Source organism: Larus michahellis, chromosome 5 (assembly GCF_964199755.1).
Source record: "Larus michahellis chromosome 5, bLarMic1.1, whole genome shotgun sequence".
Lineage (NCBI taxonomy): Eukaryota > Metazoa > Chordata > Aves > Charadriiformes > Laridae > Larus > Larus michahellis.
In genome coordinates, this window is record NC_133900.1 from 7,242,343 (window position 1) to 7,257,685 (window position 15,343).

The 15,343-nt window shown below is 41.0% G+C and overlaps 1 protein-coding gene across 1 annotated transcript in view; it reads right to left on the reverse strand.

Moving 5' to 3' along the window:
* The window catches only part of SYNPO2 (synaptopodin 2), an 88,034-nt gene that overhangs the window by 20,260 nt on the left and 52,431 nt on the right, over nucleotides 1-15,343 (reverse strand). The window contains exons 2-3 of the mRNA XM_074588481.1: nucleotides 6,053-6,204; nucleotides 914-1,707 (exon numbers count right to left, since the gene is read on the reverse strand). Coding sequence (XP_074444582.1) covers nucleotides 914-1,707; nucleotides 6,053-6,204 — 946 coding nt within the window. The remainder of the gene's footprint in view (nucleotides 1-913; nucleotides 1,708-6,052; nucleotides 6,205-15,343) is intronic.

A 15,343-nucleotide genomic window follows, 5' to 3' on the forward strand; every position in this document is an offset into this window, starting at 1 on the left:
TGAAAAAGCTTGTTGCTACAGTATATCACTGCACACATTCAAGCACCTTTGACATACTGCTACTAAATCCCCAGACAGGATTCTTAACATTGTTGGGAAAGAGCAAGCAACCAATAGAAAGGTCCCCAATGAATAAAATAATAAATAAACAAACAAACAAATAAATAAATAGTACATATCTACACTCAATTAATATTGGATCCAGTTGCAAGTTTACTTTCATGTGAACTTCTTGGGCACGTTTTGAGGCTGACCTCTGGGCATGGGAGTCAGAAGAAATAGCGTGTTCACTTTACAGTCTAGAGAAGAGTGACAAAACTGAAAGGATCATGTAACAGTTATACACATGCTAGTGTCTGTCAAAATCTCTTCTGCAGGCAACATCAAGCTTTTCTACTAGGCTTTTTTATTAACTTTTAAGAGCAGTGGCATGGCTTTGATTTTAGATGATTCAAATGGCAATGCAAAATTTTTCCTATAAAAGGAGAAATCCACAGGATTCACTTAGATGTGCGCAAGCAACTTGCTTTTTTGCTTAATATTCTACAGATTGCCTCTGAATATACATTCGAAGACCAGTGGAATTCAGCCCTTTTTGGAGATGTAAGTATTTTTAGTTGGACAAAGTCATGAGTTAATTTCAAAGTAGAAGTCTACTAAGCAAAGTTATTCAGCACAGTGAAGGCATGGGTATATTCTTGGCTCATTACCAGGAGCATTGTATTGCCCTGAAAAAATACATAAAGCAAGAACAGAAACATCGTTTAAAATAAAAAGCTGGAGGGAAAGTTAGAAAATTGCAGAAAAAACCTCTAAACATTTTTTTTCTAATGCAGTCTAAATTCTGAAATTATGGTTAAAGTTACAAAAGACACCCTCAGGCAGTGCAAATGAGTAGATGGGAGATACTTACTTGCGTGCCTCGCCCTGTGCTTGAGAGGTCTGTGATCCCTTTCAGAGTGCTGGTCGTCTTCTCCCTGCTCTGTGCCTTCTGATGAGATTGCAAAGGAGAGGAGGGAAGGAGGTGCTTCTGACTGCCCTCCTTCCACTTGAGAATCAACACACCCCCTTTCAGCTAGAGACCTGGGTGCTTCCTTCTCCCTGTCCGAACAGTCTAGGATCACCTCCACCCTGGGGAGCGATGGAGCCGCACCTTGGATCCTCTTGACCTCTTTGCCACTAGAAAACTGGACTACTTTGCTTGACCACTGGATGTTGCCCTCTTTCACACCCAGGGGAATTGCGATTACAGGGCTAGTCCCGTCTTGTTGTACACTGGGTCCTCTTCCTGAAGAGGTGCATTTTTCTGCCCCTGAGAGAGTCACAGCAGGAGCATTGATGCCCTTGTGCACTTCATTTGAGAGGGATAACTGCAGCTCGACCATAGTACCTGGCCTTCTTTCTTCTGTCTTCCCTCTGAAAGCTGCCTCATCTGTCACGAGCACTTTGGAGGTGCCTATCACTTTAGGAGTAATTCTGTGGCTTTGTGTGGTCTCTTGTTTCATTTCAGAAAAGTGTGTGTTGCTTTCTTCTGCTCCGTGGTGAGTCTCACTGTATATCTCTGTGATGCATAGATCTCCATGGGGAATCTCTTTCGCTGTATTAATTTGCAGTGTAGTACTCTCCCTGTAGTCCTCATTTTTTATGTTATCGTGCTTTCCATTTTCTCTTTCAGCGCTCAAGGTTTCATTTATTCCATTGGAGGATCTGCACATACATAAACAAGTAATTCAAGAAATTAAGCTGCTGTAAGCACAGCAATTGTAAGTACAGTTACAAAAGCAATTTCTGGATAGTATTTTTTCCCCTATATTAATTGTGGTACCTGCTAGCAGGTCCATTTAAGTGGAAGAATTTTCACAGAATGTAGAGGTCTTTAATTGAAGCATCTTTGTGTCTTTCAAAATTCTGCAACTTAACAGTTCATTAAGAGGGAAATGACACTACTGTGGTAGAACTATGATCTTACTACCATCCTTCTGCAATGTTGAATTATCTCATTCCTAGCATCAGTATGCGTTCACAGGCACATTTCTGCTGTAGTGTTTCCAGACAAATGCTGCTGAGACTTCTGGGACAATACTTCTTCATATTTCACATGTGCATGGGAAAATTAACTTTGCATGACACCAGAAGAGTGGTTAATTTTTGCCTCTGTGGCCACTACTGCAACTGTTTTAGGCACCATCCTCATATATAGTTCCTGTCCCAGATAATCTGCTCTCTAAGGAATAGATAGTACTGGATGAGGATCAGAGGTGGGGGAATAAATACTTAAAATACACATTTAAAGAATTCCTGGGAGGATCACCATCCTTATATATCATGGAATAATTAAAACATTCTGGGCCTATTCCAGTGATCCAGTGAAAAAGGGTAGCAAACCCGTACATTATTTCCTAGTTATTCAAAAATATATATTTCTAACTGGCAAATGTTACTTTGACTTCCTGAAGCCTTCTGTATACCTCAGTGTAGCTCCCTTTTTTAAACTATTCGTTCCCCTGGTCCAGTTAGGCTGTTTTATTGATGTTAGGACTCCTAGTGTACCCTCTACCTTCTTCTTTCAGTACTCTGGGCCATACTAAGTACTATTAATTCGAGAAGAAACCTTTTCTGTACAGCAGGACTGCAGCATGTTATTTAGGCTTTCTGTTGACTAGAAGGTAGCAAAGCACTTTTTCAAATGAGGGAAGCGGTAGGTACCCTCAATAAAGTATTAATATCAAGTATTGTGGAGATTTCTGAAATCAAAAGCGGGTCCCAGGTATTCTGAAACTCTGGAACCCCCTACAAAGAAAGGCTGGAAGAAGCAACAGAAGAAATAAATCTGTCAGTGCACTGAAGAAAATTCGATATCACTTGCTTTTCTAGCCATGCAGCATACTATTTGTAGCAGTCTGGGTCTCTCTCAAATAGCGCAAATCGTGTAACAGCCATTAAACCACATATGGAGCTACATAAAGGTCAGACAGATTTTAATTTAGGGAGCTCCTTGTGAGTGCTGCCGGATTCCATCGTATTATGCTCTTTGGATGATCAATCGTACTGCTCTTAAGTACAGATAAATTACAGAAATCTGTAAACATTTCCTTCTAAGATATGAGACTAGGGGCTGGGACAGCTAAATGTTAGCCTTTATTGGTAGCTGAGTGATTGTGTGTATGTCTGAGAGAGAAGGATTTCCACCTTAAAAGGCCCTTGCTACTTATGGATATACTTCTACTCTATATAGACATAAATGCGTATCTGGGTGTCAAGAGGCAGAGTACTGGGTCTGATCTCTTCTTTGTCATTTAAGATTCTGTTTTGTCAAATTATTATTTTTGTTTCAGGTCTTTCCAGCTCACCACAGGAACAACACCCCTGGTGTAATTCCAGGAAGGAAGCAGAACTCATGGAGTCAGCACGGCAGGGTTTGTCTCAGAGTCATGTTTTACTCCCTACATGGTGCATTTCATTTTGGTATGGGCTGAGCACACTCCCAACTCCCCCCTAGAAATTTTCTTTCTAGACTCAGCAGTAGCCCAAGAGTTGCTAACGCTGACGTGAAAAGGGCAGGCTGGCGTTTCTGTTTCTGTCCCCACTCTCGATGTTTCCTGGATACATCTGTTCAGCATTTGGCGGGAAGGTCAGTAAGATGCTCCCCCACATGGCATCTGGAGAGTGCCTGCCCTGCAGGGTGTCTCTTTCCTCTGATCTTGTAAACCAAAGATTTTGCGGGTAGTGCTGTTCAGTAACTGACGGTGGTTTACAGGGGATTGGGAAAACTTTTTGTAGACATCAAAGGCCAAGCGGCATTTTAAAAACTAATTTAAAAGCCTGTTTTTTCTCCCAGTAAGCTTAGTAAGAGCAAAATTAGGCCAACAATGAACGTCGATGAAAACCTCATCATTGATGCAAGTACTTCAGGAACAGTCAGAAGCTTCGCAAGGAGAAATATTCTTCCCTGCCAGCTTGGATGTAAAGATCACCATTGGAACACCACTTTAATTAGACATTATTCTTTCCTCATAATTTCCACTGCTAACAAGTGGCTACTCAGGAAAAGAAGGATTTGCTTCTCATTGTTCTTGGAGAATGATAAGGCACTTCCTGAAAAGTCCTTCTGGTGATAGTGCTGAGAGGGCTACTACCCACAGAGGAGGAGGTGGCAGGGAAAGAGAAGTGTTTCGGTTAATTCCCCCATACCCTGGAAAATACTGGCAGCAGGGGCTGGGAGTTGGGGAAGATGAGCTGATGCGAAGAAATTCAAAGATTCTGACGGCGAATTCCTTTAGAACATTTTAGTCATTTTCACTGTTGAGCAACTGCAATTTTCTTAAAATTTCTAACAGACACAGTTTCATTCCATGAAACGCTGAATTACGTGGTCTAAGCACTGTTTAGTTCTGATTTTCGGGACATGTCTTGCTGTTCACCATACATTCATGCAGGGGCAATGGAGTGAATGAAAGATGTGCTGTCACCTTCAGCTAGAGCGTACTGTGGCCTTCAGACCAACTGAAACATCAGTTATAGAGCAGCAACAGGTAGGAGTCAAAGCATAGGGAGCTATTTCTTTGGCTGCAAAGAAGACAGCTGGTCAGCCACAAATATAGTTTTCACAAGTTCCAGTAGTTTCAATTCATGTTATGAATTGAAAACATAAGAATGCAGATGTCACATGAGGAGCATTCACATGGTGCGCTGCTGAACCAGAAACAAGAGCTATGCACTATGGAGAAGGTAAGCTGTAATCCTCAGCTATTGCACTTCCCCCGATCTCATCACATTGATCCATTACTCACCCCAAGACAACAAGCACAGCCAGGCCATGCAAAATGTCTGTTATAAATGAAATTAATACTCCTTGAGAGCATCTTGCTTTGAAGGCAGATTGTAACTTTGAACTACTAGACACTTGAGGAACAGTTCCTTCGCGCAGGTTGCAGAAACCACAGAGGAATTTCACATGCTGTTTAGACATCCCCGTAACCAGAGACAAGTGACTTCTTTGCACCAGAATCCTTTCAGAGTGACAAAGCCTTTCAGAGCCTGTCCAGTGACACTGCTCTGTTAGCTGTTCTGATGAATCCTGGCCCCTTCTGTCCTCCTGCTCCTGCCTGTGGGAGAGCAGACACAGGGAACTGCAGTAGCTCAGGGGGAGCCATCATTCCTTACAAGGAGAGTGCTCAGGCCTTTTCTTCCTCGGCTTACCCACACTGAAGGCAATTCAGAGTTCATCTTGTCTGAATTCACAACGTCTGGGGAGAATGTGCTTACTGTAGGTCGTTTTGAACCCAAGATTGTATACGTTACACTGATGACAACTGCAGAACAGTCATTAGAATAGACCGATGTGCAGTGAGCAGTAATACTGGCTTGCTTGCAAATTTACATGAAGATTGTCTACTCTAAGAAGCTCAAAGTATCTTCAAAGAAAACTGAAATTCACTATCGCTGTTTTATAAATGGAGAAGCTGAGACCCAGAGAGCTGTGACTTGCCCCACCTCATCTAGTGAAGTGTTAACAGATACAGAAATAGAATTCATGTTTTCCAGACCCTCTCCCCCTCCTGACTACTAACACATTTTACCACCCAAGAAGACCGTTTGCCATGTCATCGTCAAGGCGTATCTGTGTAACACGCTATCTCCATCTATACAGCCTTTGCTTTTTGTACGCCTCACTTCCCTATCTGTGGGGAATAACGGCACTTCACTACTTCAAAGAGGTGGAAAGAATAACTTAAGACTCTGCAGTATGCAGATATGGACACCTTGTAAGTATTAAGAATACTTAATGAGAAATAAAGTCCTTGCATTTGGAGACTGTACTCTTAATTCTGTGCCTGAACTCCACTGTTTGAATTATATACGTTAATTCCTTCGGATCAAATACTCTGTCTTCCCTCCCTTTTCCATACAGACGAGCAGAGTTACAGACATAAGTAAGAGGACTATCAGAAGCTCACAGTGTACGTCTGCAAAATGAGTGCATACAAAACCAGCATTTTCCACGTGGTTCACTGATCAGAATTGCGCCAAAGCATTCTGAGCATTCCTGTACCTCTTGACGAGCATCTGCAGGACGTCAGTCAGGCTTTCCATCAGAACAATAACTTCAGCATACGTTAAGTCTCCACAAGGCTTGCCATTGATAGACACCACCTCATCTCCCTCACACAGTCCAGCCTTAGCTGCTTTGCTCTTGCTGCGAACCTACAAGGAGCCAAAAACAAATTCCAAATTGCACAATTAGCGTTCATTTGAGAACAGCAGCAGCCATGTCTTCAACTTACTTTTGTCTGTGCAAAAGAAAAAGGATCAGTATTACTAATCGTAAATCTCTAGTAACACAAAGTAATAACTTGTCCCAGTTGAGGTTAATGCTGTTCTGGCCAGTATTAACAAATACAAAAACTTCTGCTTCACCGAGCTTGTGAGCTAGATGTCAAACAGGCTGGAATTTGTTTTTAAAAACGAGGGAGACACAGAAGTTTGGGACAACAATCAACTGATCAGAGTTTAGTAGAAATGCAAAAAATCTTATTAGTTTCTCCCAAAATGAAAGACTATTAGAGCTGAAATCTATGCCAAGATTTTAAACGAAGAGTGTATATAACTTCAGGTTCCTCTTGGCAGAAGGTCGATACCTACATGCTGTTAGAGCTGTAGGTCTACAGACTGCTGGTATATTGGACACTTTTCCTTTCAGGCCGAGCTGTTGGTTTAGTTGCCAGACTATAAACATCTGAATCACTGGAGATCCTAGATCCATGTTTAGCATCCAAGTGCCCTGATTTATTAAATTTAAGACACGCCTGGTACAATTTAACCTTCCCCGTTAAGTACTCATTCAAGAATCTTCTGCAGCTTGGTTTTTGGTGTTTCAGTTCTTTTTCCACTGGCAGCATGTTATAACTTATCATAGTCTTTGTATAACAAAACCTAGACAGCTTTAACACCACTCAAGGTATGCCATACAGTGGACTGCTATTTTTAAAGTACATATTTGGCAAACAGTGTGTTATATTAACCAGGATGCTTGCAGGAGTCTATTTTAGAATGACACATACTCATAAAAGGGCTGTCCTTGGGTTCTTTGCTCTCAGTCTTCTACCTGTTGCTGTGGGTGCTTTGGCCTTATAAGATATGCAGTTGGTGGTTGCTATGTTATCCTTATTAGTTCTCGTAGCATTTCCTTGAAAATTTTTAAAGAAGTAGTATAGTTCTACCACACTCGCAGCAGCAGAGTCAGTCCCCACTGACTCTCGGAAAGTTACTCCTGATGTACACCAGATTTGAGGGTGCAGCTGTCCCACAGAGCCACGGAATCACCCCCGATATGCTATCAGGCCACTGGTTTGGTACCTAAGCCACATTTCTGGAGGCAATCTTGAAAAGTTTCTTGGAGTCAGGATGATTCATGGAGTAAAGAGTGAGACTGCACGTTTTTCTGTGGCAGGGCCATATATCTTTGTTGTTTCAATGTATACATACCCCTATGTCATATTATGGCTTTTAGGGCAGTGAAGAAACAGAAGCCTGGTGCATACAGAAGCCAGTTTCTACCTTGCAGAGTTAACATTTACAAATATGGAGTGGTATGCTGCTCTGTTTATCTCGCCTTAGGCAAGGGCATAAACATCCTTGTACTTTGGGAAGAAATGACAGTTTAAACAGTGTTTAAGAATGTTTCGCTTCATATATGCGCTAGGATTTGGGTTGAGGTTTTGTTATTGTATTTTTAAATAGGAGGGTATGCTATTAAAATTTTACAAGACATCTTAGGCCTGAATGTAAATATTTAATGTGGATGCTAGGAAGAGATCAGAGTGACTCTTTTTTCAAAAAAAACCATAAACAGCAATTATAGCAACATGTGAACTCGGAAATAGCATAACGTGATACCTTGATTGTGAGAAGAAAACTTGTTTTTCTTTCTTTATTAAGTGAGAATTTTGAGTCAGTTCTGTCATAGATTACCATTACAGCTGTCTCAGGAGAGCAACTGTTACCCATTCCATAATTTCAGTGATTTCTGTCAAAAAGCAAAAGTCCATTTTGCTGCCTTGTGAACTGTTGAAAGATCACAACTGTGAGATATTTGGACCTTCGTACAAAAACTCAGCCCCAGAAATTACTGTAAGTCGCTATAGCTCACCCTCCGGTAGAATTTCAGTTCATACAGCACATCAGAGCAAATTTCCTCTCAGTATTATATATCCAGGTTTATCCACATGAATCAAACCTTTAGCATGATTTTGCTATTGCAGGATCACACTGCACATGCTCTACGTATTAATGGTTCTCCTGACTGTATGCCAGCCTTTTTCCCAGCCTCCCCCAGAGGAACCTGTGCCTCCCAAATTTGAACAATGTCTATATAAAATCACCTCAGTATTATCCTTCTTTTTGTGTGTCTTTCTGTTGGGGGAATAAAAGGGAGGAGAGAGCACGGACCAAAAATGAGCAAGGGCAGGTTGTCAAGTAAATTATAGCAGGTTGCTGCTAGGGTAGAAGTAGACCATCATAATTTGTGTTATTTTAGCCGCAGGATATCACCGGGTCACTCAGCAGTATGTAGACTGCCTTGCCAGGCAAGCTGTAATTGTTTCTGGGTTTGTTTATGTGTCCTCACTGGAAACACAGAAAAATGAACAAATCCTTTACTCATGTAAACCAAAACTTTTCAGATTTCTGGGAAAAAAAATCAAGAAGATTTGTGGAAAGCAGGATTTTCCTCGTAAAATATGTGTTTAGTGGACAGTTTTCTCTCAAAGGACGTTCTGGCTGAAAGCCTTTGACAAGCCCACTGGGAAACAAAAGCTGCCTTTGTTAGCAGAAATACAACTTGGTCACACAAGGGACAGTAAGAAACCTTAATCCAGTTCTTGGGAACTTACGGGCAAGGCATATTTGGTTGTAAAGCAGAAGAGATTCTTCAGAAACTAGTGATTGCTCTTGCCGTATAGCGCAGCCCAGGCCTCCTTGGTGACTCGTTTCTCCTATCTGCTTTGGCCTGGAGCGTTCTTTAGAAAGAAAAAAGTGTTTTTTCCCGTAAAATTTGTGAATGGGATCTCATCACTAGAAAAACATGTTTGTAAAGATTTCCTTAGTTTTTCAATGCTTGCAATACCTGTGTAACGCCGCGAAGCTGCGACTGTACTGTTCGTGCTGAACCTGTCAAGACATCTGTCAAGACACCCCCTGCTCCTGGGGCATATTGAAGCGTTTTAGCCCATTTTGCCCTGGTGCTGCCTGTATCGCTGCCTGTTTTCTGATCCCCCTCAGTCAGGACTCTTCCTTTTTATTCTCCAAGTTGTATATCATGCACTCAATTAGAATGCTTCAGTTTTCTTTCAGCCACAAAATTTCCAATGAAATGGCAATGGAAATATTTACTCTGAATTCCAAAAGTTTTAAGGAAATCATTGTACAAGGTGTACTGGCATTGCAGCAGTACTGACTAGTCAATGCAGTGCATGCTCTGCCCATAAGGAGTTTTAGATTTCTCAGTTCTTAACAGTATTAAAGTGTTGTATATAAATAGTTTTACATAAAGACTTCAGGTTATTCTGAGCCATTTGTTATAATAGTCTCTAATTTCAGTTGTTTAGATCGCTGTTGCTAGAGGGTGTGAAGAACAGTGCTGCATTACTTGGACAATTTACCTGAAGTATGTAATTTCTTTTTGTTCCCAGATTGCTCCTGTGCACAGAATTTCCCACTGTCAGGAGTGCCCCTTGCTGCTTAAAATGTCAAGTGCTGAGCAATTCCTCGTCTCTACGGAGATGTTAATCTTAGGGGAAACTTCCTTGGTGAAGAACTTAGCCTGGATGCTGGCTGTTATCTGAGCACCACGGAGAAGTCGGGAGCCCTGTAAGCAGTGGAGCATGAGCCCGCACAAGCAGCAGCAGCAGCGCTGCTCCCTGGGACAGAAGGCTGGAGGAGCTGGTGAAGGGCTCCTCACCCCCTTACCTGGCACCTACTCACAAGCAGCTGCTGCAGCCAGGGGCTGGGGGCCGTCCCGAGGCTCTCCAGGAGGGTCTGCGAAGACTTGGGCTGGAAACTGCGAGTGAGTAAGGTCTGGGTTCTGTGATGCACAAGTTGCGAGATCACATCCCAAAGGCACAGGCATGTGGGGGGAAAAGTGTGGGATAGTAACTCACTGTGGGTTGGTGGTAGCTGTGGGATGCTGCTGGGGCTGGGGTGGTCATGGGTGCCTGCAGCACATGGCAATTTCAGTAGCTTCTTAACCATTGGAAGATGGAATAAATTGAGGGATACACAGTGGCTGTGCTCGTACCCGTGTGGGGCAAAGGAGGGGTTTTGTAGAGAAAGCTAATGCTGGGTGCCCAGCCTTCGTGCTGTGTATGCTGTAGTGGTTTTACTTTAGACTTGCTCTGGTCTCGTTCTGTCAGCTGTGGACTCCTTGCCAGGTAGCAAGTATTAGATCTGCTTCTTGGATTTAATCTGAAAGCAGTTTAGTTTGTACAACATATGGTAAATCAGGATAATAGGGAAACTTGCTTCAAAAATGTAATCCCGATGAAGCTAAAAAGCTGAAGTAGATGCACCTGTTACTTGTTGTGGCTGCAAGTGGATGCACAGACAGCAACTGGGGCTCAGCTTACCACCTCATGATCTTGGTTGTGTGTCTGAGCCCTATAATAAGCAGATCAGAGAGTTGAGGTATGTTGAACCTGATAACAAGGTCAATGAGTTGGAATTTAAAGCCAGGCAAATGGACTTGAGGACGCTCTGCAGTCCTGGTCCTCCAATTGTGCAACTAAGAAATTGTTAGGATGTTTCATAGTCTTGCTTTACCAGGGACTTTTTGGAAGGATGATGTATATCTTATTCTGGTGTGCTGCCAGGAGTACACGCCTGTATCTGGGACATGCGTCTCAGTGAAGTACTTCAGATGTAGCCTGGCTGAGCAACCAGTCTGAGAAAATGAGAACCTGAGCATAAGCACAATCCATTTAGCCTAAACCTCTATGTATTAAACTAAGACTTCTGATGCTTTAAAATACACATATATTTGCACAGCAATATTCTCAATTCAAAGCAAGCTTTCCAAACCATGAGGTATTCTCTGAACTATTTACTGATCCTTTTTCAGTTTGCCAGCAGCTTTTAGGCAACAAAACAGAAAATATTGCCACTGGATGTAGTGGAAATGCACTTTCCTGCTATTTAAGGTCCCTTGCTTATACAGAGAGAGTTGTTTCTTTCATTGAGGGGCCACCTCTGGAAGAGGCTACTGAGTTGAATATCCTACTTGATTCCTGACTCCTCCTCTGAAGTGTTGTATGGCCCTCAAGGCCTGAAGCTGGTCTCAGTGAACCTTGTTTACACATGTAAGCCCTCAGTGTTAGTCTTGAGTCTTTGATGGCTGGCCTTGTGTTTTGTTATGATGAAACATGTTGCCCAAAATAACACGGCTTACCAGGCAAACGGGACTTCTGCAGACCGGTTGTCTGCCTTCGTTATTGTTTACTACTTTAGTTATGTCAGCTGCAAACTTTACCAGCAGTGACTTTGTGTTTTCATTCAGACTGATGATTAAACATCAATAACAAAGGGTGAAGGGTGCTTAACAAGGATATGTCCTTTGACTACTGTTATGTCCCTGTAGAATAATGATTTACAGTTCAAGGTTACTTTCTCAGACCCGACAACCAGCCAGCTTTTAAAGCAGTATTTTTTACTGCAATAGCAAACTGTGCCCTTAGATAATCTTGCGGTGACCTGTTTTCTCTTTAGGTAAAAATAATAAGTCTAGGCCTTCCAATTATACAGAAATTGTGTAATAAATTTTTATTCTAGAAGCAGCGTCTATTTACCTGCCACTTTACATGACTTTTCTGCATGTAACATTAAGATTTTAGTATCTCTCTTCAGCGATTGTCCACCAGGTAACTGAGTAACCATTAGCGGTTTTTTAGTATCAGGAGGTTTCTAAAGGCTTTTTTTTTTTTTTTCCTCTCCCCAGGTTATAGCATGTGGTCCTTACACCAGCTTGAGGCGTGAATATGCAACTAGATGGTAAGCACCATTAAAACCTCTCACTTGGTGTCAGTACACTGCTTCATGCTTGTGAGCCCAAGTATCAGTTTTGTCTACTTGTGTTGAGAACTGCTTCTGGATACAGAAGTATCTTGTGAATGGAGTGAGTGTTTTAAGGGGGTTTTAGTCTTTCAGAAATAGTGATTCTTTTATTGTTATTACCTATAATTATTACCTATTATTATTACCTATAATAGGTAACAGTATGTGAGAAAGGGGGAGTGGGGCTAGGAGTGTGGAGACACTGCCTCTTCTTTCTTGTTTCGTAATAGCATTAAAGCAATGAGTGTTTGATGTACTCTTTTCATAAGTAATATATTTTCCCTAAAAGAAACAACTTAACAATTCTAATATTTGACACCCTGAATACAGATCTGATGTTTCTGAATCTAAAACATTTGGGATGCAGTCAGACATTTTCACTTTAACAGAAGGTAAAATTAAAGTTAAAAATCAAAGTTAAATGGATTATATACCAGAAATAACAAGGAAGTCAACTGATGAATATGACTTAGTCTTGGATGCAAAAGAGGTGGTGATTCAAAGTGATTCAAAACACAGTGGCAGTGATGAAATGATCCAAAATCTAAGCAATTAAACAAAGTTGTGTTCTGCTTGCTGACAAAGTGGCAAATAGTACTACATGTGGAAGTACACAAAGTGTATGTGGAACTCAGCTTTGTCACTTTGCTAAGTACAACATAGTGTTGCCACAATTAAAGGCCTGCCTTTGTTGCTGCACTAAATTTAGATAGCTAATACGTTTCTTTTAAATATGTTTAAGGCCAGTATAAGTAAGCTAACATGATCAATAGTTAGTTTAATTATGTCAGCCATTAGCTCATAGTTTTCCAGAAGTTACTTTTCTCATTAATCGATTAGCTAGGTGTTAGTCATAAAGTTCGGGATCAGGCATCAGTGTTTCCTGTAGGCGGCATTAAAAGAAAACCAAACAAAAAAAGGCACTTCATCTTTTCTATTATAAACCCTACAGCAAAGGCAGTGGCCAGTAAATGTATTTAAATATATTTAAAAGTTACCTGTCACTCTAGTAAAATTAACAATGTGCGGTGCTTTATTATGGGCAGGAAGCAGAAGCATTGAGTGGCACAATTGTATAATACAAGAGTATTAGTGGCTTTAGTTGTATGAAATTAGGGAATTCAAAATTAAGTTACAAATGAACTGAATTCAGGCACAGTTTGTAAACTGGGACTCTAGGGCTTTTTTTACAATGTTTATGCACGCAGGAGTCCTTCAGACAAAAAAAGCAACCTTCAGTTAGGAAGCTTTTTGGGTTTTAGATATAAACGTCTGTACAGTAAGTTAAACCTACCTCATAATGTGTTTGGGTTTTTTAGGGATGTCTGTAGATACTTTAAGTAACTCAGAGACTTCAGGCTGATAAACGCTGGTATTGCTAAGTCAGAATCCCGGGTCTCAGCTCACAATTTAGTGCAAACCAGCATTTGCCAGTGCTTCTCAGTCCAGAGCACCAGCCCTTCCACCAAAGATGTTCTGAATCTTCCCAGGCAGGTGGTGGGACATGTGTGAGGTAATGGTAATCCATGGTCACGTAATCAAGAGAGGTGACACAGTGACAATCTCACATGCCTTCTTTTTGGTTGTGTTTTTTTTAAACTCGGGTTTACAATATTCTCATTGTTTACAAGGGTTAGGGTGCACAATAAGAACACCCAAATGTATTTCCATCTTAACGCTTTCTTCTGCATCCCCAGGCTTTGCCATCACAAGTTATAGTATGGGCTGTATAAACACAAGTCTTAAGAAAAAAGTGACCTGTTTCTTCTTTGCATATAGATATTAATACCCATCCAAAAATTCAGATATGAATTCTCTGTTCTCTGACTATGTAGCCATCTATTAAAAAATATAATCAGTGACACAAGCCTTTTTTGACCTTTCCAATCCATAAGGATCTAGTCTTTGCCTTCCATCTCTAAACCTGACGCTATTTAAAATTATACTTGTAGTTTTAAATGTCTGTGTTTTGTCAGCTCTGTCTGTAAAGAAACTGTCAGTTTCCAGCTTTAAATCAACACCTCTGGAAACAAAGATACGGCCTGTCAATCAGCCTGTAGATCCTGTTTCGTACAAGGAATCAAGGCCTTTGCTGGAATAACTCTATTTAAGATGCTTTGACCTGCATCATGGTTTGGAAGCTAAGTCATGACTGCAACTTGTAGGCTGTATGCTTAAAATAGTAGGGGAATCCGAAGAAAAAAGGCAAAAAAAACTAAACTCCAAACCTACTAAACCCATAATAAAGTTAGACCACTTATTTTACTGGTTGATAAATCTAGGCTTGAAGTTAGCATATTCTTGTGGATTATTTATGTCTATATACACATGCCATTCAGGTCTTGAGCTCACTCTGGGTTTTCAAGCGCATGGAATTAGTAGCCATACAACAGTTTATCATGCCTAGAATCTGTCTGTACAAGAGATAGCTTTCTGTTACATGGTTAACATGCAGCTCCTATGCTAACTCCAGAATTGGTGTCTTCAGCAAGAAAGCAAAAGTCTTCACAGCTATTACCTTGCCAGCTCTTCCACATACTTTGAGAAAAGTTTCCAACACTTCAGCTAAATTTGTCTAAAATTCATCTCTTTAATACTGTGTTTGTGAGGGTCATTGGTGACACACAGATATTGGAGATCATGACATACTTCAGACAAACAGCTGGGAAAAACCTAAGGTCAGAAAGTGTTTCATTTTCCTGGTCCACATATCAGGGTAACAAAACGGGACAAGCTGCAGCTGGTTGTCAGACCTGAGGAAAACTAAATGACCTTTGCATTCTCAGTTTCCTCTTTGAATATGTATATAGAGTAAGTAGTTGCCAGTAGATAGAAAGGTAGAGATGTGCAGACAGGAAAGAGCAATCAGATCTTCAGAAAAGGAATTTGAGCCATTCACAGATTTAACTGAGTAATGGTAGCATAACGTAGGAGTTCCTTGAACCATTTAATTAGGAAATGTTCCTGCCTAGAACTCCAGTCTGGGCTTTGTGTCCACATAAATTCATTGGAAATACCAGGTTCAGGACTAAACTGAAGACCCAGCATTTTTGGCAGGCCAGAGCTCAAGCTTAGGCATTAAATTTTAAGGAAGCTCAAAATCCATGACAGCTGTATATATTTTACTCTTATAAATTCTAGTCTGTTTTCATTAGCCATGCCTAAATTTGAGTATGAATCTGCTTCATGATGTGGTTCAAGCTATTTGCGTCTGTGCTGCCTGGAGGTGAGTTAGCATCAA